Source organism: Zea mays, chromosome 4 (genome assembly GCF_902167145.1).
Source record: "Zea mays cultivar B73 chromosome 4, Zm-B73-REFERENCE-NAM-5.0, whole genome shotgun sequence".
Lineage (NCBI taxonomy): Eukaryota > Viridiplantae > Streptophyta > Magnoliopsida > Poales > Poaceae > Zea > Zea mays.
Window position 1 is genome coordinate 32,117,773 of NC_050099.1, and position 22,314 is coordinate 32,140,086.

The 22,314-nt window shown below is 45.1% G+C and overlaps 2 protein-coding genes and 3 non-coding genes across 6 annotated transcripts; 3 read left to right on the top strand and 2 right to left on the bottom strand.

The window, feature by feature from the left end:
* Positions 1–1,734: 1,734 nt before the first annotated feature.
* TRNAW-CCA (transfer RNA tryptophan (anticodon CCA)) lies at positions 1,735–1,806 on the bottom strand. Its single transcript has one exon. It is a non-coding gene; the product is annotated as a tRNA-Trp (tRNA).
* A 297-nt stretch (positions 1,807–2,103) lies between these two features.
* Positions 2,104–6,594, top strand: LOC100272774 (uncharacterized). 2 transcript variants are annotated; one of them, XM_008678542.3, is made up of 6 exons: positions 2,104–3,421; positions 3,542–3,674; positions 3,814–3,917; positions 4,848–5,019; positions 5,110–5,250; positions 5,333–6,594. In XM_008678542.3, the coding sequence occupies exons 1-6, from the start codon at positions 3,366–3,368 to the stop codon at positions 6,260–6,262; spliced, it is 1,536 nt and encodes a 511-aa protein (XP_008676764.1). In that variant the 5' UTR covers positions 2,104–3,365; the 3' UTR covers positions 6,263–6,594. The 2 variants fall into 2 exon arrangements, with proteins under 2 accessions (XP_008676764.1, NP_001140699.1); NM_001147227.1 differs by having other exon boundaries at positions 3,323–3,421; positions 4,687–5,019; positions 5,333–6,482.
* A 1,239-nt stretch (positions 6,595–7,833) lies between these two features.
* MIR2275a (microRNA MIR2275a) lies at positions 7,834–7,955 on the top strand. Its single transcript, NR_121115.1, has one exon. It is a non-coding gene; the product is annotated as a microRNA MIR2275a (primary transcript).
* A 34-nt stretch (positions 7,956–7,989) lies between these two features.
* MIR2275b (microRNA MIR2275b) lies at positions 7,990–8,071 on the top strand. The gene has a single exon (NR_121116.1). It is a non-coding gene; the product is annotated as a microRNA MIR2275b (primary transcript).
* Positions 8,072–9,106: 1,035 nt separating this feature from the next.
* Positions 9,107–15,511, bottom strand: LOC100382052 (Somatic embryogenesis receptor kinase 2). The gene is made up of 11 exons (NM_001174817.1): positions 15,111–15,511; positions 13,577–13,709; positions 13,419–13,490; positions 12,813–12,956; positions 12,188–12,259; positions 12,028–12,099; positions 11,101–11,235; positions 10,676–11,017; positions 10,163–10,557; positions 9,917–9,958; positions 9,107–9,806 (listed from the first exon to the last, which is right to left on the bottom strand). The coding sequence occupies exons 8-10, from the start codon at positions 10,794–10,796 to the stop codon at positions 9,947–9,949; spliced, it is 528 nt and encodes a 175-aa protein (NP_001168288.1). The 5' UTR covers positions 10,797–11,017; positions 11,101–11,235; positions 12,028–12,099; positions 12,188–12,259; positions 12,813–12,956; positions 13,419–13,490; positions 13,577–13,709; positions 15,111–15,511; the 3' UTR covers positions 9,107–9,806; positions 9,917–9,946.
* Positions 15,512–22,314: the final 6,803 nt, after the last annotated feature.

A 22,314-nucleotide genomic window follows, 5' to 3' on the forward strand; every position in this document is an offset into this window, starting at 1 on the left:
GGAATCCTGACAAATGCAACAAAGGTAGTAACTCGACCACGAACATTGGAACTTACTATGTGTCTCTTGATGAATTACTTATAACACACACATATTTTATATTTTTTGCTATGTATTTCACTATTTCAGACAAGAGTTAAAATGGAGGGTGCAGCATGGGAGGTGAATGGTCCTTTGGAAAGTAAGGAGATGGAAAAGTACTACGATTCCATTGATCCGGAGTGCTTTTCATGTTTCTATGATGTGCACTTGTTTGCTGTCAGTTGCCAGTGCAGACCTAACCACTTTGCTTGCTTAAATCATACAAACCTTCTCTGTTCATGCCATATGGACAGAAAAAATTGTCTTCTTTCAATATAGCATGGAGTAGCTTAATACTCTTGTTGCAGCTCTAGAGGGTGATCCGGCTATATTTTCTCATGAATTTTTCTTCTATGTTTACTCTCCTAGCACTACCAATGTAGATTACTAGCAAAAGAAAGGGTATATAGAATAGTCAAGTGTTACTATTTCCACCAGAGACAGGTCTAGCCTACGGTCAAGTCAAAGCATTGCAGTGATTTCACAAGGCTCACAATATGCTATCAAGTAATCACAAACTGTAGCTTACCTAATGTTTGGCGAATGTTAAAGAAGTATGTCTAGGGGCTGAGATGCTGGAGTGTTTCACTTGCTTGCTCTCTTTTAGTTTGTTTTTTTTGTCTTTTACAGAATGCTACTCAGAAAAGTCAAAAGGTATTTGTCCATGTTCCTTCAGAAATTGCTACAGTTTGTAATTATGTTTATGGCTTGCTCAAATTTATGTGTTATTTTTCCGTTGAAAGCTAGTGCATAAATGCTCTAACACTTCTTTAGTTTTTCATGGAAGCATTAAAGCGCTTGAAAAGAAAAGAAAAGAAATGATTCATGTTAAATGGATGGGATGGGGATGGGGGCACATGTGTAAGAAAATGGGTTTTCTTTCTGCACTGAATGTGGTCAGTTACCATCTGCTTGCAGATAGAGACTTGCCATTACATCAGGGACCACTGCACCTCTCTTCAGCTTATTCTATCTAACATTAACTCTATAGTTTACACTCGTTCATTCATTTATTCTGTTCTGCATTTCAGATTTCAGGTTAGAAGCATAACATAAGTCGTGATAGAGTCCACACCATTGCTTGTTTGCTTGCTAGACACAGACACAAGTACAAAACTTTCACTGCTGTTGGTGAAGTTATAGTCACATTTATAGTTTGTTCTTTTGTTAACAATGGGAAGGTTTTTTATTGTTGATGACCAGGTAGAATTCAAGAATTCATTAAACTGATCCATTCATAGACCAGTGCTCACTCACGAAAATGGCGAGCGGTGTTTTCGCCATGGCTACGTGATTTGGGAATGGCGGTTGCGTCTCCCGAATGAAGAAGGTAGCTATAGTTGTGTCCGAAAGCCCCGTTTTCGAGATTGTGTGCGGTAAGGCACGCCTCATTCTTAGACTTTTTTGTGATATTTACATTGTTGTATGCTTTGATGCTTTGATTTTATATCATTTTAGTTCTATATTGGTTGTTGGCAAAAAAAAGATATTGAAGTTAGTGATAATATGTGTTGTTTATTTATATAATCTTTGTGTTTTAACATTTTTATCAAATAATTCATATGCCGTTGCATCGTACGGGCATCTGAGCATTAAATAGTAGAAAGAAGCGCAAAATAATAATAATAAAAAACTGGACTTAATTCAGGGATTTGAACCCGACGTGAATCGAACACGCAACCTTCTGATCTGGAGTCAGACGCGCTACCATTGCGCCACGGATCCGGTTGATTCCTAAATGCCGAATCAAATGTTATGTATGTTATTGTAGTAGACCACAATGTAATCTATAATTCAATTGGAGTTCGAGCATTACGGGTTTAATTTAATCCCTACGCTCCAAAGTGCAATCTGTTTTAGTTTGTTATTATAAGTAAACTTCTCTAGTCTGTTACTTTTTTATTAAAAAAGGTACACAGTTAAGTATTAAGTACAACAAAAGATTAGCTACATCACATCTCATGGGCTGGGTTTTTTTTAGATAAAAACAAAAATGGCGTGCATTTCAGAATGAAGAGAGTAGTATTATAGTTGAGCTCAAAACACAGTTTGTGAGTTGCACGTAACCCTAAGGCTTCCTTGTTAGCATTCTGGTCCTCGTCTCTGATGCTAGGATCGAAGAACGCAGTTGGCGTCAAATCCATCATTTGGCGCAAAGGAGGCATCGTCGCGGATGGGTCTCGGTATCACCCAACCAATCATACACGCTACGAGAACTAGTATAGGTCAATCCTAGACGTCCGATCCAGAGATCCAATAAGTCCATGTTTGAATCCTCTAATCGATTGCGAGTGGCTAATAATTAACGGGCAAATAATTAGTCGTGATATGTTTGAAGTCTTATCTAATAGATGACTAAACATACTAAATAGTTAGTTTTTACCTTGCACGGCAAACAATTGGTCATGAGAAAAAACAAATAAACTGGCAAGAGTATGGATCGTATTCTTCTTTTTATTATGGTCTATTAGCATATATTAACAAGATTAAATGTCTATTTAGCTTGCTATCTAATTTGCCATACTTTGTCTAGTTTTTTTGACTAAGTTTAGTTCTTAAATTTGAATGACTAACCTTAGGCAAAGAGAGGTATGGTTAGCCATAAATCAATTAGATCTTAAATGACTAATAGATAAACAATTTGTTAGATCTCTAGCTAATAATTTATTTATTTATTAGCTAGTCTGTTTGGAGGGAGATGCTAAAACTAATCGGCAAATTGTTTGTGTCAAGGACGAAGCTACCTGGTTAGTTGTGGATACACATGCATCCTCCACAGTCCAAAATTCAGTTACAATAATCAAAATTTCACTATATAAGCATTCCACATATCTTATGCACCCATAAGAGAGTTGCACTCTCTGCTCTAGCTTCGCCGCTGATTTGTGTGATGCATCCAAACTATAGTTTCCTTTGGAGCGAAGCAAACCGACGTCTCCCGCAGGGCCAAGTTGTCTGCGATAGCAAACAGCGAAACCCGTCGTCAGCGCAAACCGCGACGTTAACCAACCCCTAAGTATCCCTGTCAGCCGTACACGTGTCCCAATCGAACGGCTGGGCTCCCTCGTCAGCGTAGCAGGTGCCGCCCGTCCCGTCGACCGACCTGACGGACGTCGCCGCAAGCGCCCGGCTGGGCTTCACCTCTCCACCCCATCGCTCACCACTCCCCCCTTCGTCTCCAACCAGATCGCCCCCCGCCGCATAAATCCCCCGCTGACACCCGATCGAGCAAACCCTCGCTTACCTCCCGTCACGTCGCGTCCGAACGGCGACGCTGCGCCGTGATGGACGCCTTCTTCGGCAAGGGCGGCGGCGGCGGCGGCTTCCGCGGCGCCAAGTGGTACGCGCGGGCGTTTCTTTTTTTTTCCGGGGATGTTCTCGGAAGGGGCGGGAAGCTTTGGTCCGCGTTGGTTAGTTCTGGTTTCTGATGTCGTGTGTCGGTGTGTGCGTGCGTGCGCAGCAAGACGCTGCTGAAGCTGTCGATCCCGCGGATAAAGCTGCTGCGGAACCGGCGGGAGCTGCAGCTGCGCCAGATGCGCCGGGACATCGCCAAGCTTCTCGAGGCCGGCCAGGAGGCCACCGCGCGGATCAGGGTACGTACGCTCCTCGCTGTCAGGGGATATGCATATGCTTAGATCAGGGTAGAGCTGGCCGGGTGGGCGAGGTGAGGACTGGGTCGGGGGCTTTTTTTTTGGCTTGGCTGATTGGAAGCTGCGGCTGCGGCGGATGCAGGTGGAGCACATCATCCGGGAGGAGAACATGATGGCCGCGCAGGAGATCCTCGAGCTCTTCTGCGAGCTCATCGCTGTGCGCCTGCCCATCATCGAGACCCAAAGGTTCGCCCCTCTGGCCCTCTATCTGACTTCAATTTTACAGCCTGTAATTGCGATCACTGTTTGCTTGTTCATGAGGCCACGGCCCACGGGTGTGCTTTGTTGCCCCTGGATATGGCAAACTGTGCTGGACCACCAGCTCCCTTGAGGCCTTGAGATTTCCAGTAACTGGTTTTTATAGCGAACATAACCTTGCTTGACTGCTATAGTGGACTATGGCTGTGTTTGTTCCATTCCAATGTGTTCTTAGCAGAGACTTGGACCCTAAAGATAACCATTACTTTAAGGGTGTTTCGTTCCAGCGACTAAAGTTCAGTATATGTCATATCGAATGTTAAATATGAGTATTAAATATAGTCTAATTATAAAAATAACTATATAGATGAAGACTAAATAATAAGACACAAATTTTAATCCTAATTAATCTATGATTAGCAAATGTTTACTGTAGCATCACATTAGCGAATCATTGACTAATTAGGTTTAATAGATTTGTCTTGTCGTTAAGTTTTTATCTATATAATTAGTTTTTTGATTAAATTATATTTAATACTTATAACTAGCATCTAAACATTCGATGTGATAGGTGCTAAAATTTAGCATAGGGAAACGAACGGGCCCAATATGTCCATTTGGCAACAGGGACAAGTTATCTTCGTTCTTATACCCTCTGCATTCTTACATTCCTTATTTGTTTGAAGACATAACCATTGTAATCCCAACTCCAAGGATGTTACTGATGATATTTTCTTTGCTGCTGCCTTTTTTATAGGGCGTATTATCTTGAAGTATAAAGCAGGGATCCTGAATCCTGCTCGTGAATACAAATGGGCTATAGTTGATAAAATTGATTAACTGTTTTGTGACTAAAAATTCTGCAAGAGATGCAGATAAGTCTGACTGAATTGTGTTTCCTTGTTTTGTTGGCTTCAGGGAGTGTCCTATTGATCTCAAAGAAGCAATATCAAGTATCTGTTTCGCTGCTCCAAGATGTGCAGATCTACCTGAACTGATACAAGTTCAAATGATGTTTGCAACTAAATATGGGAAGGAATTTGTCGCTGCAGCTTCAGAGTTGATGCCTGATTGCGGGGTCAATCGTCAGGTTATATGACACTTTGAATTCGAACTGGTTTAACCTTGTTTTCAGGTTGTTTTGGATGTTTGTAACACATCAGAATTAATGCTTCTGCAGATAATTGAACTACTTTCTATTCGTCCTCCTCCTGTCCATGCAAAGTTGAAACTGCTGAAGGAGATAGCTGAGGAACATGAAGTTGACTGGGATCCATCAGAGACAGAGATAGAATTTCTCAAACCTCATGAAGATCTATTGGTAAATATATATACGGATTTGTGACTAACATGGTTAGTTCAATGATTCAAATCTTACTTGATACTATGTTTTCCCTTCTTAGAATGGCCCGACCTACTTCAACGGCTCCACACTACCTCTTCCCAAGGAGAAACACGAGGAAACAGTAGCGGCAAGTGCTGCCGAGCGGCCTGACAAAGACTGCGAGTCAGATACCGGTCTTGACTCACTGGATTTTCCTGAAGTCCCAAAAGCAGCAATACGTCCACCTTCTAACACACCATTGACCCCAGATATTGGTCCCCATGCTCCGGGCTCTCAGCCGCTTCCTCGTGAGTTCTCAGACCGTACTAACTTGGAGGAGAATCCAACAGCTGGCGGCGCTTTTAATGTTATTCAGATGAAAAGCCTGGAACATCTTATCTCTGCACCATCTGCTCAGCCAAACACACCAGATTTGCCAGATGAAAAGAAGCAATTTATTCCTTTTGCATCTCCACCGCCAGTTGTTGCTACTCCATTGGAAAAAACTGAGACAGTTCCCTCACCTTCAATGTCTCCTCCAGTGAAGCCAACAGAGCCAAAAATCTCCACAAAGCGGGTTGATGAATTGGCCACACCTCCAGTACCTCCCACTGATTATACGTTCACAAAACAACCAGAACAAGTACGGCCAATCTCTTCCGAGAGTGAGGCAAGTATCGACTTGGACGATGTACTATCTGCTGCTCAGACAGCTGCTGAATCAGCGGAGCGAGCTGCGTCCGCAGCCCGCGCCGCTGCGAACCTTGTGCAGCTACGCATTGCAGACCTAAAGAAGAATTCAAGGGTCTATAACAAGTACACCGACAGTGCTCAAAAGGAAAGCCCTCATCAGGCCGAGGGTACACAGAAACCAGTATTTGATCACCAGGACTCCTTCACCAACGAGACACAGGACTATGTGCCGTCTCATGTGCCGCAGAGGTCGCCGTCTCTGGAGGACGATCCGTATTTCTCCTACCCCAACTTGTTCTCGGCGCCAAAACCTTGAAGGCGGAAACTAGTGGCCTGTAACTGCTAGTAGTAGTCCTATTATGTCTTGGTCTTCGCTGTTGCCTCGGAATTTCTGTGTGTTGCTGAGTTTGGTACATAACGGTACAAAAGGAGACTACTGGGTTATTACTTGGCTACGAAACCTGTCTAGTTTGAGTCTCTGTAAACTGTACATGTACGGTGTCTGTATCAGTTTTCTGAAACATTTCTGCAGTTCTACACGTAAGTAATGCCAGATCATCTAGTTTGGTTGGGCTGGGCCCAAAACAACATCTTGTAATTTGGAATGGACTTGGAATAAAGGAAGTACCTGGAGATCAACACAACAAAGACTATCCAGGTAGGTTAGTTTCCCATGGGTAAAACTAGAGAGGGTCTGCCAATCGGACTCTTCTCTCATCTGTGCCATCAACCTTCTCTTTATATCCCTTTGTTTACGGTGTGACGAGGCTGATATAATTTAGGGCTGGTTCGGTTAGGGGTGGATTGAGAAGGATTGAAGGGGATTAAATATCCTCCTATTGAAATTTGAATAGGTCCAATCCACATCAATCTATCTCAAACTGAATAAGGCTTTAGGGCTGATTTGTTGATCAAGGATCACGAGAGATTGAAATCCCCTCCAACACCCTGTGATCCTCTTGTCACCAAATCAATCTAGGGAGTGTTTGGCTCCCACCACCACCTTCTAGACTAAAATTTTAGTCTTTTAGTTTGTAAACTACTAAACAGTATGACTAAGATTCTGTTTGGAGGCAATTAAATTTTTAAGAAACTGATTTTTTTTATCTTTTAGTTAGGAGGGGCTAGCTTCTTGGTTTTTAAGAAACTATGAATCAAATTTTTATAAACTGAGGCATAAACTGATATGTTTGAAACAACCTCAATTTCCATAAACAATTTTTAAAAAAATTGGGCAAATAGGCTCTAAATGTAGTCTCACAAATATAAATTTTAGGGACTAAAGTGTAGTTCTTAAAGTTTAGAAGGATGACTAAAGAAACAAGAATTCCCCATGCTCGATTTTTTTTTACAGAGAAAAAACATTTTTTTAAGTTTAACCAAGTATATAGAAAATGTTTTATATCTAAATAAGTTCATTCTGAAAGTATACTCCACTATCATTCTAACGATAATTACTACGCATCGTTATTTCCTAATATAAATTAGAGTGCAGTGACTTTGTAACACCGTGGAGTGATGAACTATTTCTCAAAGTTTGGTCATGGTGAACTGAACTAAAAAGCCAGAGCAGCTAGCTCCACGCGAGTGCCAGAACAAGGCGCCGTGCTTTTGCAGCTTTTCAACAAGGGTCAAGGGGGCAGCAAGGCATACTCTGTGTGATTTGTGAAGGGCAGCAGCCCGGGTAGGTGTAACTGAAAAACAGATGCTGCTGCTGCTCTCCTGAGTCCTGAACTCCCAACGGTGCCTGCCTTCTCTAGGAGGCCTATAAATTTGGGTCGAGCAGCAGAGCAACGCCTTCACAGCCAATGCAGGGTAGCTTCTCACCTCCAAACAGCTAGTCTCTGTTCTTACCCATTCCACCCTGTTACGAAAAGCTAGAAAAGTGTCAGGCACTGAAAGTGAGAGTTGGAGGAAAGCAAACCGGCTGGGTATCGGATTCAGCAACGGAGGGTGCTGCCGGTCGGTTTGTTTTCCTCCAATATCTCACCTTCAGTCGATAGTCTGATGAAGATGTACACTACCAACATCCATTCATTTGTGCCATCTGAAGTGAGGATTAGAGGCAACTGAACCATCATCTATTGCAAAGGTTCAGTTTCCTCTAATATCTCATCTCGAATGGGCCCATCGCCGGAGATGTTTGTTTGCATATAGCTGAAAATGCAGTCACCCAAAGTGAGTGCTGAAAGGAATTTCTAACACCTAGGTTGAATTGAGTGATACTGAAGTGTTTGGCCATCTGCTAGTACTAACCACTAGTCAAACAGATGGCAATCCACGTTGTCATCGAGTTGGCTGAACAGATTTGCTCGGAAAGGTATACATTCTCCATTTGGGACATGTGTGGGAGCCAGGGGATGGAGCAGATTGGAGGGGATTTTAGCCTCTCGAATCCCCTCCATTTCGCTGGCTCCTAAACAAGCCGCCCTTGAAGTGCTGATTTGAGGTAAGTAAACCGACCGGAGAAGCAGGGACAAAGAAGTATCGTTTCATCAGATGTGATGCACCAACTTCTACCGTTATTTTGACAAAGCACTGCATGTAAATCTGCAGTGGTTTATCCAATAGCAAACTTGTTCTCTACTTTGTCACTGTACTAACTGAAACTGACGAACATCCCCACTTGTATTACAATTTTATCTCGATCTGCAGGGTAAGACAGCTTTCGCGTGTATACACACAAGTCGAGAAAACCCCTCATTCGTATGCATTAACTTGAGAGCTAGAAATCTAGAATGAAGTTACGCCAAGTTGGGGCGAGATGCACGGTACCATCTGGAGTACTGACTGGTTAACCGACATGCACGAAAATTGAGATCATCGATATAAATAGGGGGGCGAAGCTATATTCAGTTTAGGATGTGTAGATGTACCCTAAGAAATATGCACCTCCTCCATTACATGACGTCTATACATCCCCACCCTAACGTCCCACCCTCATTAGGGCTGATTTAGTTTGGACAGAAAAATAGAGAAGATCCATAGGAGAGGAATCCCCTTCATTTTCCTGTCCATCAAACTAACTCTTAAGTTCGCCACTACAGAGTACAGTCTAGAGACATAATTACAACACTCAGCACGGAAACTTCTGATTAACCTTGCCACCCAGAACAGGTCCATAGGCACACCTATATCATCCGATCCTTTTGTAGGAGGGGAGTCAGAACGGTTCGCGTCAGTTCCTTCCAACCTTACATTAGATACACAAAATAGTTAGATGTCAACTGTCAGTACAATTAACTTATCGCAGACCCAGATGACAGCCACAGCACCTTAGCTCCCCCTACCTTCGCAAATCCAGGACCACTAGTGCATGCACCGACAGCGCACGACACTAGCTTGTCGAGCTCTGCTGCCCTCGCATATATGAACTCAGCCATGTCACCTCAGCAACATACATCCAATGCACATCATGGCTGACCACATCTCCTCGCTTCACCCAACGATTGGTATGAACAAATGGGGGATTCTTGACTAGGATGATTGATACACATCGCTATTGCCCTTGCAAGATACAAGAATCAGTGAGTCCAAAGCTGCCTTCACCTCGGCCCTGACAGCTGTTCAGCGTGGAGGTTGTCGGTCAAGTCGAGGATCCATTCCGAAGTTCGATGAGGGCCTAGCTCGACCTCTTGCCGTACTACTTCCGCTTTCTGCCACTCCTCCCATCTCTCGGCGAGACCATCGCCTTCGAGCATCCTCACAACCTCTGACATCTTAGGGCGTTCCATGGGGTTGCTCTGAGTGCAGAGGAGTGCGACCTGTACCAGAGATTCCACCTCAACGTCGACGTAGTTGTGTTCTAGATCTTGGTCGACCAGACTCTCCAGTTTCTTCTCCTTGAGCAATCCCTTGACCTGCACAAAGCAAGTGAGCACGATGTCACTACTTGTTAGCCACTTCAGGTCGTATCAAAAGGATCCAATGAAATAAATCCTCAACAAGCTATTTTAACAAATACTCTTACTTTCAGGGACAGGAGCATGTCACTACTTGTTCAGCTGTCAGCCTATCACAATGCACCAATTCAGTTAAAATATTTATTCCTTAGACATTATCAAAAGCTCTTTGTCATTGGATCAAATGATTAGCAAGTTTTTTAACGGTTACATAGGAAAAATTGACCACCAACCCCTACACAGTATGGAAGCCACAAAAAAGGCATGAACATTTAAGTTGCAATTTGAACAGAGGAAATGGCATAGTTAATTACCCAATCAAGAAGCATGACATCATCATCATTAGCAAGGCAAGCTAGATCGAAGGCCCGCTGTCCTGTAATAAGCTCTAAAAGTGTAATTCCATAGCCAAATACATCAGTTTTCTCAGAGGATTTTCCTGTTGAAAGGTATTCAGGTGCAATGTGCCCAATTGTTCCACGAACAGCAGTAGTTACATGGGTATCCTTGTAATCCATTAGTTTGGCCAAACCAAAATCCCCCACCACAGCCTCGAAGTCTTCATCTAACAAAATATTTGCAGCTTTGACATCACGATGAATAATCTTTGGGTCACAATGGTCATGTAAATAAGACAGGCCCCTAGCAGAACCCAAAGCAATCCTTCTCCTTGTTTGCCAATCTAGCGGAGGTTCAGCTGGTGCCCGGTCTACAAAATAAAACCAAAGTAATAAAAAATTCAGAGTTTCATACTGCCGCTAGCGAAGTGTAACATGAAAGACACAAATAAAAGTGTGTGAACAGCACTATACTAGAAAAAAAAATACCTCTTAAACGTGATGCAACACTTCCATTAGCCATGTATGGATACACAAGCAACCTTTCTGTTGGTGTCATACAGAATCCACGAAGACGCAATAGATTTCTGTGTACAGCCATACTAATCATCTCAACTTCTGTTTGAAACTGTAATTCCCCACCAGGCGTGCGCTCCTCCTTTAGTCTCTTAACAGCAACCAAAGATCCATCTGCCAGCCGTCCTTTGTAGACTTTGCCAAATCCACCTCTTCCAAGAATGTTCTTATTGCAGAAGCCATCTGTTGCAACTTGTAATTCTCGTAGTGAAAATCTTTTAAGCTGGCCAAGATGCACCTCTGGATCTTCCTCGGCTGCCATATTCGAGATCTAACATTAAGTCGATTCAATTTTATTCCCAAGTTAGTAAGTTATTCTCCTGCTGTTGAATACCTACCAGGTACTTCAAAGAAATGTTCTTGTGGTTTCCTGCGCTGCCAATAGGCAAAACTAATTGCAGGAACAGCAAATAGCAAGGCTGTGCCAGCAGCCACTCCACCAGCAATTGCTCCAGTACTAGAAGAGCTACTTCCTGCACAAAATAAGATGTCAACAGAAAAGCCATATGTTCCATACCCTTAATTACTCCCGTACTAATGCACGGTAGGGAAAAAGAAAAGGACAAGGTAGTTATTGACTTGTGCCGCATGCCCGCATCACACGAGGTACAGGTCAGTAGCTTCCCAGCCAGTGTTCTTAAGGCGCCTAGGCGAGCAAGTGCACCAGACAACCGTCTTGGCGCCTAGGCAACGCCTAGGCGGGTAAGGCGAGCAAGTCAGCCAGTTTTGCCCGAGCGCCTGGACGCCTTAAGAACACTGTTCCCAGCGTATCCCAGTATTCCACTGTACCAAGTTAACAGCAGTACAACACACACATATCGCTGAGTCACAGCCTAATAGCAGCACAGAATCATAGTACCAAATTGTATCGCTCTGGCTCCATACTACAAATTATTATTTTCAACTTAATTTTCAGAAAAAAGTGCAGTTATTCCTTATTGCTCTCCAGCCTAGACAGCATTATGCTTGTTTTGGAGGTACACGTTTTCTCAATTAGGATGTCATTTGGATGAAAGAGCAAGGTAGGAAAGGTCCTATTGAACTCAAGGATTTCGCTGAACAATCTGAATAAATCACCTGGTGATTGCACAGGGGGTGTAGGGTTGTATGGAGGTGGAGAAAAGGGAGGAGCACCAGGACAAGGTTTTGTGGTGCCAGGACCACATAAGTTAGGGTTGTTCGCAAAACTTTAAAAGAAGACAGGTGTGAATAGCAGAAGCATTAAGGATTAAAAAATGACATTTTGGGCCAAACTCTAGCTTTACCTGATAGGGGTGAATAAAGAAAAGGAACCAGTTGATGGAACTTCTCCAGACAAATTGTTATTTGACAGATCCCTGTGATTCAATAGAAACATTTGTTTTCCATGTTACATTTACTAATTAAAACCAAACTAAGTATGCAAACTGAGAAACAAATACTTACAGAACTTGGAGTGCAGTGATAGCAGTTAATGATTTTGGAATTGAACCAGAAAGGCTGTTGTTGTTAAGACGCCTATGCCCCGCACAAAAGTTCAAAGATGTGTCAAATTAGAAACATCCACAGGTAATTTCATAAAAAATGAGAAAACTTAGAAACTATAATAAGTTAAAAACCTAACACCATGATAGAGATAGACACCTTAAAACATCAAAAACAGATTGCTGGATATGAATAATCTAATTATACAATATACATACGTCAAGAGTCACTTTTGAACACAAGGAATCACTCAACGCTACCATCAATAGCAACTCTGTCCTGGAAAATCTTACCTCTTCCAATGTATGGGACCCAATGAGGCTAGGCAGCTATTTTCTTTAACCTTTTATTAACAAAGTAACTGCATTCATAAGAACAAAATCATGATTTTAACAAAGCAGCTACCATGTATGTGGCCTAGTGAAATCTCAATGTCATAGAAGATCTCCCTTGGTCAATACAAAAGATGGGATGAAGCAACCAATGATGACAGACAGATTCAGTGTGCGTGATTCCTACTCTTAACAGGTTTTACTCTACTGTAAATAGTAGGGAAAATCAATGTGGATGTCTTCAGATATCTTACAAGAACCGCAGCTTCAATAGCTTCCCCAATGAATCTGGTATTGGACCAGTGAAGTTGTTCAGGTACAAATCCAAACTGACCAAGTTTGTAAGGTTTCCAAATCCACTAGGTATAATTCCGCTGATATTATTACTGTAGAGCTCCCTGCATAAAAAATTAATATATGAAGACAGTAACTAATTTAAAAATATAGCAAAAACTAAGTAACCGAGTTATGGCATGCCACAGTAAATGGTTGAGGTCATAGTGATTAATGAAGGCGGTGAATGTTATTGGTCATAGTGATTAATGAAGGCGGTGAATGTTATTGTTATGACATCACAGTTAATAGTGCCAACAGCATTGTCATTTTATATAAGATAGGCTCGTCATTTAAAGACAGAATATACCAGTCACTTATTTTGACATCACCAGAACAACATACAATCTTTAGACATTGCAGCAGCATAACCTTATTTTCATATATGTGATAAGTATTATGAACAGGATATTTCTTATATGAGCAGTCATGCCTGAAATGTTTTCACCTAGAAAGATAATAGAATCTTCTAACACATGCAAAAATCAGTATGGGATTAGAAAACACAGCAAAGAAAGAGAACTTACAGGTACTGCAAGTTTTAGAGCTGTCCAAGTTGCGGAACCAAAGTTCCTGATAGTGCAGCATTTCCAAGATCACTGTGAATAAAGTAAAACTTTCACTAGGAAATATAGAATAGGTGCAACTCACTGATGAAATATAGTGGAGGAAAAGGTGAACCTACACTCTGATGACACTGTTGTCATTATTGCAGGTAACATGAAACCAAGTGCAGGGGTTGACCAGAGTGGGATCCCAACTTTGTAGAACATTATTAGGATCATTTAAGTTGGTACGTAAGCTATGCAAGGCATCACCTGTCAACAGCAGAATGGAAAATGCAGTCTTCTTTTGTTAGAAATGTCACCCAAACAAGCAAAGGGATACATCAATCAGTAAAGCTGTAGAGTTGTGGCAAGTGGTAACCAATATCCCTTTTAGGACTTAGGTAGCCATAAATAAATAAAAATCAACATCATCAAATACAAATGAAAACGATAATATCAACATCCATTCCATTAGTACTTGTAGCTAATGGGCTAATGGCATCAAGTAAGACAAAGCTTCAGCCCTAAAACTCAGAATTTGAACAATTCCCCTCTCATTAGTACAGGCATCAAAGCAAAAACACAGCAAGACAACTGTCCATTCTATGACAAAACACTTCGCTCCAAATAAACGAAATATAGCCCATAGGCCACATGACCATCGGTGCAAGACCAAAGTAGCACAAAATAACCAATACTCAAGCAAGCGCTGTCAGCGTGAACCTAACAGCAAGCACCCGAAACAAGCAAACAACAGAAGCAAGCCATGCAAAGTCCTGACTCCTAACCAGCCCGAGCACCAGCAACCGAAAACCGGCCATAAATCGCCGCTCACCCTCAAACAAGCAAATTATAGGACTAGGAAGATGGAAAATCACTCTGAGTAGCAGAACCAAATATAGACACCAAGGCCCCCTGAGAAATGTCCAGCCACCAACTAGAAACAGAACAGAAGTATATCCAGAAACAACGAAACCACGTCAGGAGACGTCCAAATCAAGCCTAACGACCGGTAAGGCGACTGCACTACCGTTGCCCGAGCAAACCAGCACGCAGGAAACATTAGGCAGAATGTAGCGAAGCGATTTAATGCAACAGTAGTACTAAGCCACAGAAGGCCTTCAGGACGCACAGGGGCGCGCAGCAGGAACACCAGAACGAGGGAGCATGGACACTCGGAGGGAAATGAATTCAGAGGAGATATGGATCCAATTAATGATGCTAGCAGCACTAATAACTCTCTAAGTTTTGGTCTCGAAGAGCAAAAATAGATACAAATTTGCAGCAAAAGGAAGGGCGGATTTGTTCGGCTCGGCCAGTTGCCAGGCACCTGAATCCGCCGCAGAGTAAAAGTGGATTCGAATTTGTTTGGTCAAACGCAGAAACGGCTCCTCTACTCCCGGGCAGCGAGGGCCAGAAACGGCGCCCAGCCAAACCCCCAGGAAACGGCACTTGGCGCTCGCCTCATGCACTGCTCCAGTAGCATAGGCGTAAAGCGGTAAGCCCAACCCCCGTTTGAATTAGGTGCACCGGAAGCAGGCAGAGCTCCCGGAAGCCCCCCGCGTCAGACGGAGCAAGTCGGGGGGCACAAGGCAAGCAAGCGAAGCGGGGAGAGAGAGAGAGAGAGAGAGAGAGAGAGAGAGAGAGAGAGAGAGAGAAGGACGGGCTCACCGCGCACCTTCGGTGTTGGCGAGCACGAGCGCGGCGGGGTGGAGCAGCAGCAGTAGCGCCCACACCGCCCACCGGCGCCGCGGCTCTGCCTCCGCCATTGCCGCGCGACCCCACCACCTCCGCTAGATCCCTCCTCGCGCCGCCATTCCCGCCGGATCGGCCGGATCAGGCTGTCTGCAGCGCTGTACCGGCAGGTCGGGCGATCCGGCGAGTACTCGAGCGGGCGCTGCAGGCTCCGCTTCAGCACCCACCGCCACGTCGCCCTCCGCCTCCCTCCTCTTTCTCGATCTCTCCGAATCGACCCCCTTCTCTCTCCCACTCTGCGCTCGCTTTTCGACGGACGGACTCAGCCTTTATCGCCTGGGCTCATTTTCGTTGCGGTTGGGTAGAATGGCGATACGAGACACGGGTGGTGGGGTGGGATGGAATCGAACGGGATGTGTTGGGCATAAATAGGGCTATAGGTGTACATTTATGCTGTGCCTAATAGGTCGGCTCAAAGCACACAATTTTTGGCACGGCTCATATCTGGCACGGCCCAACCTAATTGTGGGCCTAGGCCGGCACGGCCCACATTGTGGGCCGTGCCTGGGCCTCAAGTCAAGCCCACGGGCCGGCCTGGCACGACCCATTTAACTAAGGCCCACCGAGGCCCACTAAATATAGACTCAGTATTTAACTAAGGTCTATCAAATCCCACATGACTAGCATAACTTGGAGAATCTAGAGCTTCAATAAGCCATCGAGAACCAATACCAATATATAGATAGTGAATAGTGATGATGATCATTGTATATGTATTCTGTATGGATGTATAGTACTCAATTAAACACTAAACAGAGAACTGGATATTATTTGTGAGCTAATTGTATTTTTTTTCTTTCTGACCAAAGGTTTATAATGTGCATCCACAAAACATCTTAGTTTTATTTTGGTCATATATATATTTTATACTTTTTGTTGATGTATTACTGTTGTATGTATATGGACCGGTCTGGCACATTAAGACATTTTGGGCTATTTGGGCCGGCCTGGCACACATAACTAATTGTGGGCCGTGTCGTGGGCCGATGACTGGGCACACGTGCTGGCACGGCACGGCCCATAATTAGATATGTGCTTTTGTGGGCCGTGCCTTTGTGGGCCGTGCTTTCGTGGGCTTGTGCCGTGCCGGGCCAGGCCGGCCCACATGTACATGTATAAATAGGGCTGGGCAAAAAAACCCGTAACCCGAAACCCGAACCCGGAATACCCGAATCCGAACCCGAAATATCCGAAACCCGAATTTTGTCCGGGAATTTCGGGTAGCAACTTGCAAAACCCGAATTTATTTCGGGTAATTCGGGTATCACAATCGGGTACCCAAAATACCCAAATTACCCGAACTTTCATGTGTCATGCTTAATTATTAATTTATACATCTATAATTATGTGTAAGTGTGCATAACTTGTGATTATAGATAGCTTATGTTTTATATGTCCATGTATATCATTATTCAAACTATGTTTTTATGCTAATTTAATAGGGTATATGTTTTTCTATGAAGCCAACATAATAATTCGGGTAGTTCGGGAATACTCGAACCCGAACCCAAAATTCCGGGTACCCGAATTTTCGGGTATTGCAAAATCCGTTGTAATTTCGGGTATCAATTCTCAAAACCCGAAATTTTAAAAACCCGAATTACCCGACCCGAAAATTTCGGGTAACCCGAACGCCCACCCCTAGGCACAAAAAGAGCGAGCGGACGGTCTCGTTCTGGAGCCGGACGGTCCGCGGTCCAGACAGTTCGCGCCTGTGTGTCGGATGGTCCGCACGCGCACAGAATAGATTAGGATTCCGAGTTTCTTGCCTGTGTTTGTTAACGAAATTCGCGTGATTCGCAAGATCCAGGTGCCGCCGGTGATCTTCCGCCGCCCCTGCGCATGCGTGGGCCGTCCGACCGTTAGGCACGGAACCCTAGCCTCGCACCAGGCCGCGGACCGTCTGGCCCCTGGCCGTGGATCGTCCGCGCCTGTGCAGAGAGCACCGACGCAGGTTCGTATTGAGTGATTGGCGCCCCAAAAAGGTGTCAACATACTTTTTGGCGACTTCGCTGGGGAAGATTTCATATAGACCTATCGAGATCGGCTCTCAATGGCCGGTTCAAAAGATAGCTCTGAAGTTTCCACCAGCAATATCATCACACCAACATGGGAAACCTTGCCGGCTGAAGAACAGCTCCTGTTCGAGGAGCGTTAGGAGTAGCTGATTCGTGAAGCAAAGGAAGAATTCCTGGTCGACTTCAAGGTGTACAGGAACAACAAAGTCATTCGGCAACGGACGACAGATCTGGCTTCGCTCCGACCTACTACGATTACCCCCAATGTAAGTAGTACCAATGAACTCCAATCTCTTAAAGTTTACATAGACGAACAACGAGAGCAGATAAAACGTATCGTAGGGGATATACAAAAAGATCATAAAAGGCTAGTGCATGCGTTTGATAAGTCTACTATTGCAAATATTCCTTCGCACGAGGTTGAACTGAGGGAATACACACGTAATTCATCGGCTACAGGTTGTCACGATCAGTCACAACCCCTTTATGGGATGACGATAGACATGTACCTTGGGCAACAACAGCCTCCCACACGCATCGGCGATAAATTTGCCAATCTGCGCATGTCCGGACCGTCCGCACGTGAGCGCGGACCGTCCGGGCCAGCGGCGACCGATCCCATTTTTAGAAGCGAATTACCGAGGCCTGCACCCAAGCCGCCACATACCGTGCAAACCCTAGATAACCCATTCGGACCGTCCGCGTATGACGCAAGGCAATCCGAATATAATGTCGGACGGTCCGGCCACATAGCCGGACAGTCCGCGCACGGAGTCGGACGGTCCGCGTATTTAACTAGATGGTCTGACACAAAGTTTTTTGAGAAGGATGGATATCCAACTCCGTATCCGTCCCAGCTAGACTCCCCATCTCACCATATGACACACCAGCACCATATATAATCTACCAAACCCGTGAGAGTGAGTACTTTCTGGCCCGTAGGTCGAGACGGAGAGAGAGAAGAGAGAGAGAGAGAAGGACGGGCGCACCGCGCACCTTCGGTGTTGGCGAGCACGAGCGCGGCGGGGTGGAGCAGCAACAGTAGCGCCCACACCGCCCACCGGCGCCGCGGCTCTACCTCCGCCATTGCCGCGCGACCCCACCACCTCCGCTAGATCCCTCCTCGCGCCGCCATTCCCGCCGGATCGGCCGGATCAGGCTGTCTGCAGCGCTGTACCGGCAGGTCGGGCGATCCGGCGAGTACTCGAGCGGGCGCTGCAGGCTCCGCTTCAGCACCCACCGCCACGTCGCCCTCCGCCTCCCTCCTCTTTCTCGATCTCTCCGAATCGACCCCTTCTCTCTCCCACTCTGCGCTCGCTTTTCGACGGACGGACTCAGCCTTTATCGACTGGGCTCATTTTCGTTGCGGTTGGGTAGAATGGCGATACGAGACACAAGTGGTGGGGTGGGATGGAATCGAACGGGATGTGATGGGCACAAATAGGGCTGGGCAAAAAAACCCGTAACCCAAAACCCGAACCCGGAATACCCGAATCCGAACCCGAAATACCCGAAACCCGAATTTTGTCCGGGAATTTTGGGTAGCAACTTGCAAAACCCGAATTTATTTCGGGTAATTCGGGTATCACAATCGGGTACCCGAAATACCCAAATTACCCGAACTTTCATGTGTCATGTACTCATGTCATGCTTAATTATTAATTTGTACATCTATAATTATGTGTAAGTGTGCATAACTTGTGATTATAGATAGCTTATGTTTTATATGTCCATGTATATTATTATTCAAACTATGTTTTTATGCTAATTTAATAGGGTATATGTTTTTCTATGAAGCCGTGAGAGTGAGTACTTTCTGGCCCCCAGAAGGCCAAAAAGGAATGTCCAGTCCTATGAGCCTCATAGGGCATGTATTAACGCGCCGCAAAACCCAAACCAATGGGGAGGAAAACAGCACACCAACATCCAAACAAACTCACCCATATTGGACCAAAGAGCTGGTGGTCTCCCACCGACTGCCATCGATATAGTGAGAGGGGAAATAGCTGGGGCGTTCCGAGATAAGCTTGAAGTTAGTATAGTCCCCGGGGGGCAGTCATATCGGAGACCTTATGATAGCCAGTTTGACCGTCTCCCATATCCACAGGGGACCAAAATACCCAAATTCGTAAAGTTTTTGGGTGACCAAGGAAAGAGCACGCGTGAGCACATAGACCAGTTCTTAGCACAGTTAGGAGAATTGGCCGACGCCGAAGCATTTCGTGTACGTTTATTTTCATTATCTTTAACAGGGACTGCATTCACATGGTATGCCACGCTCCCTCCTAATTCCATTTTGTCATGGGGAGACTTAGAACAAAAATTTCATGAACATTTCTTCTCTGGCGATTATGAGCTAGATTTAGTAGACTTAGTGGCCCTACGACAAGAAAAGGATGAATCAGTTAGTGATTATATCCGGAGATTCCGGGATACGAGAAACCGATGCTTTCAAATTCATTTAACAGATAAACAACTGGCGGGAATAACCTTTGATGGATTGCGCTATTATTTAAAAGAGAAATTAGAAGGCATCCAGTTCTTTACGCTAGCACAATTACATCAGAGAGCTTTGGCTTGTGAAAGCCGAAGCAAAGAACTAGTCAAAACGGTTCATCATAATGTCCATATAGTAGAACACAATCAAAGTAGTTCGGACGATGAACCAAAAGAAGTTTACACTGCCGAAATAGTTTGGTCCGAGCAGGCCAAATCTTCGGCTTGCTCCTCCTTACAGTCAGTTCAAAAGAAACGGCAGGAGGAGGTTAAGTTTACATTTAATGTCGGCAAATGTGATAAGATATTTGATGAATTACTAAAAATGGTAACATTAAGATCGATTATACCGTTCCGCCTGCCGATGAACTAAAGCGTCGCACATATTACAAGTGGCACAACTCATTTTCTCATGCCACTAATGATTGTAATGTGTTCCGACGACAAATCCAATCGGCCATTAACGAGGTACGATTGAAATTTCAGGAGGACACAGAGCCCTTCCCAGTGAATATGATCGACTTTAAGGGCAAAAGGGTCCTAATTCGGCCCAGCACAGCTGATAAGGGCAAAGACAAAGAAGTCATCATCGGCAACGCACAGGAGGCCGATGGAAACAACAAAATCTCTTGCAGGAAAGTGGTGGCCGAGAAGACTCCTGATGGAGAGGAGACACTGAAAGTGACCATCACAACCTCCGGCATTGGAGGGCAAGCGCAGACAAGGGAGCATGTGCGAGAACCCATACTGCGCATCACGGACGGTTCGGTGCCCAGGCACGGATGGTCCGTAACATCGCCAGACGTCCGGAGCGTTCCAGCAGACGGTCCGACAACGCCAAGGAACCACGGCGACCACGTACCTTCAAACCACGACGACCAGAAATAGGTACGTGGAAAACAAACACGTTCAAGGCAACCGGTCGGTTGGTAAAATCCAGCCCGACCTTTGATCAATTATTATCTAAATATGTGAAAAAGAAGGCCGGCATCACCGACCGGCCACGAAAACGACCTCGCTTACCCACCCAGGAGCAACAACAGGTTAGGCCGATTGGACCACCTCACCAATCAGAAAAGACGGGAGATCATAATGTTCAATTAAGACCTAACGTACCTGCATGGACACCTCTACCCCCATATCCACCTATGCCATATCCATACACATACATACCTCCACCATATCTCCCAAATCAAATGTGGGGCATGCCACCATACCAATTTGGGATGCCACAGTACCCCACTTGGGGGGCACCCCAAACATCTATATTCAATAGGTTGACACCTACAGTACAAGACTTATTGAGAGCCCCTCAATCTGGTCCACGAGCACAGGCCCAGCAAGATTGCCGAACAACTCGGCCTCAAAGGCTAACTGATCCGACAGAGGGGCATACAGCTACAGCCTCCAACAGTGCGATAAAAGGGGACATCATTAAAATAGGAACGACAGATGTCGTCGTACAACAAAATAACGAAGGGGCGATGATTTCCGGTGAATCGGCCAACACAAACGAAAAAGAAGGTACGTCTGTCAACAAAACAGCCGATCCAAAATACTCCATGCCCCGATGGTACCCATCGGGATTGACACGATCACAAAAGCGAAAATTACAGCGCCTCAGAGCAAAGGAGAATCAGGAAAAGGAGGTGGAAAAAATATTCAATGACACGCAACCGCAGTATCCGCCACCACAAAAGAGATGGAGACCAAAGGTCGTTGAGAAAAATCAAACAGCCACAAAGGTAGAAAATAAAATGACAACTGTGCAGCTCTCTGCAGGTATGTTAGACAGTTCGACTATAAAGGCCAGATCATCTGCACAGGACGCAGACCGTCCAACCTCTAAGGCCGGACCATCCGCACTACACCAAGACACCTCCAACGACGTATCGACGCCCATGGAGGAAGACGGTCTGCAAGGAGAAGACCTGGTCGACTATGGAGCTACGCCAGAACACTTAGAAAATTAGGAAAGCAAGGTGACGAATTGGTCAGGACCAGTATGACGCTCGGTGATGTTGGGACTGACAGTTCGATCAAAGCTAAAGGGGTCACGTCCGTTGAGTCAACCATCAGGACCAAGGCCACTGCGTACCATCCTAGTAAGTGGCAAGATGCCTAAGAAAACCGATGTGATCACATCGAGTTAGTTGCTTTTGGTTCACTCAGCTCCACCAAAAGGCAGGGGGCATATGTTGGGCACCAAAAAGAGCCAGCGGACGGTCCGGCCCTGGAGCCGGACGATCCGCGGTCCAGACAGTCCGCGCCTGTGGGCCGAACGGTCCGCGCGCGCAGAACAGATTAGGGTTCCGAGTTTCTTGACGAAATTCGCGGGATTAGCTCGGGGAGTTTGTTTGTAATGGGTCCAGTCCCCCTCCTCTATAAATACAGAGGTAAATGGCCGATTTGTAATAATCAATCGAATCAATAACACTTCTATTTCGCATTTATTTTCTGGACAATTAGGAGTAGTTCTAGTCTAGTTCTAGTTTAGCCTCTCCATCCTCAAATTCTCCGCTTCTCTTCGACTCTACGTCGATTAGAGGAGTCTAGGTCGGTCTGCCCGAGCCTAGACCTCGCCTAGGATCTCTCCTCCCCAACGG

Bases quoted from the DNA above. Each gene is read 5' to 3' on its own strand.
- LOC100272774 (XM_008678542.3), top strand. From the start codon at position 3,366: ATGGACGCCTTCTTCGGCAAGGGCGGCGGCGGCGGCGGCTTCCGCGGC. The intron at 3,422-3,541 runs GTACGCGCGGGC...GTGCGTGCGCAG, and splicing joins GGCTTCCGCGGCGCCAAGTG to CAAGACGCTGCTGAAGCTGT. The intron at 5,251-5,332 runs GTAAATATATAT...TTCCCTTCTTAG, and splicing joins AACCTCATGAAGATCTATTG to AATGGCCCGACCTACTTCAA.
- LOC100382052 (NM_001174817.1), bottom strand. From the start codon at position 10,796: ATGATTAGTATGGCTGTACACAGAAATCTATTGCGTCTTCGTGGATTC. The intron at 10,558-10,675 runs GTATTTTTTTTT...TTTATTTTGTAG, and splicing joins TGTTGCATCACGTTTAAGAG to ACCGGGCACCAGCTGAACCT.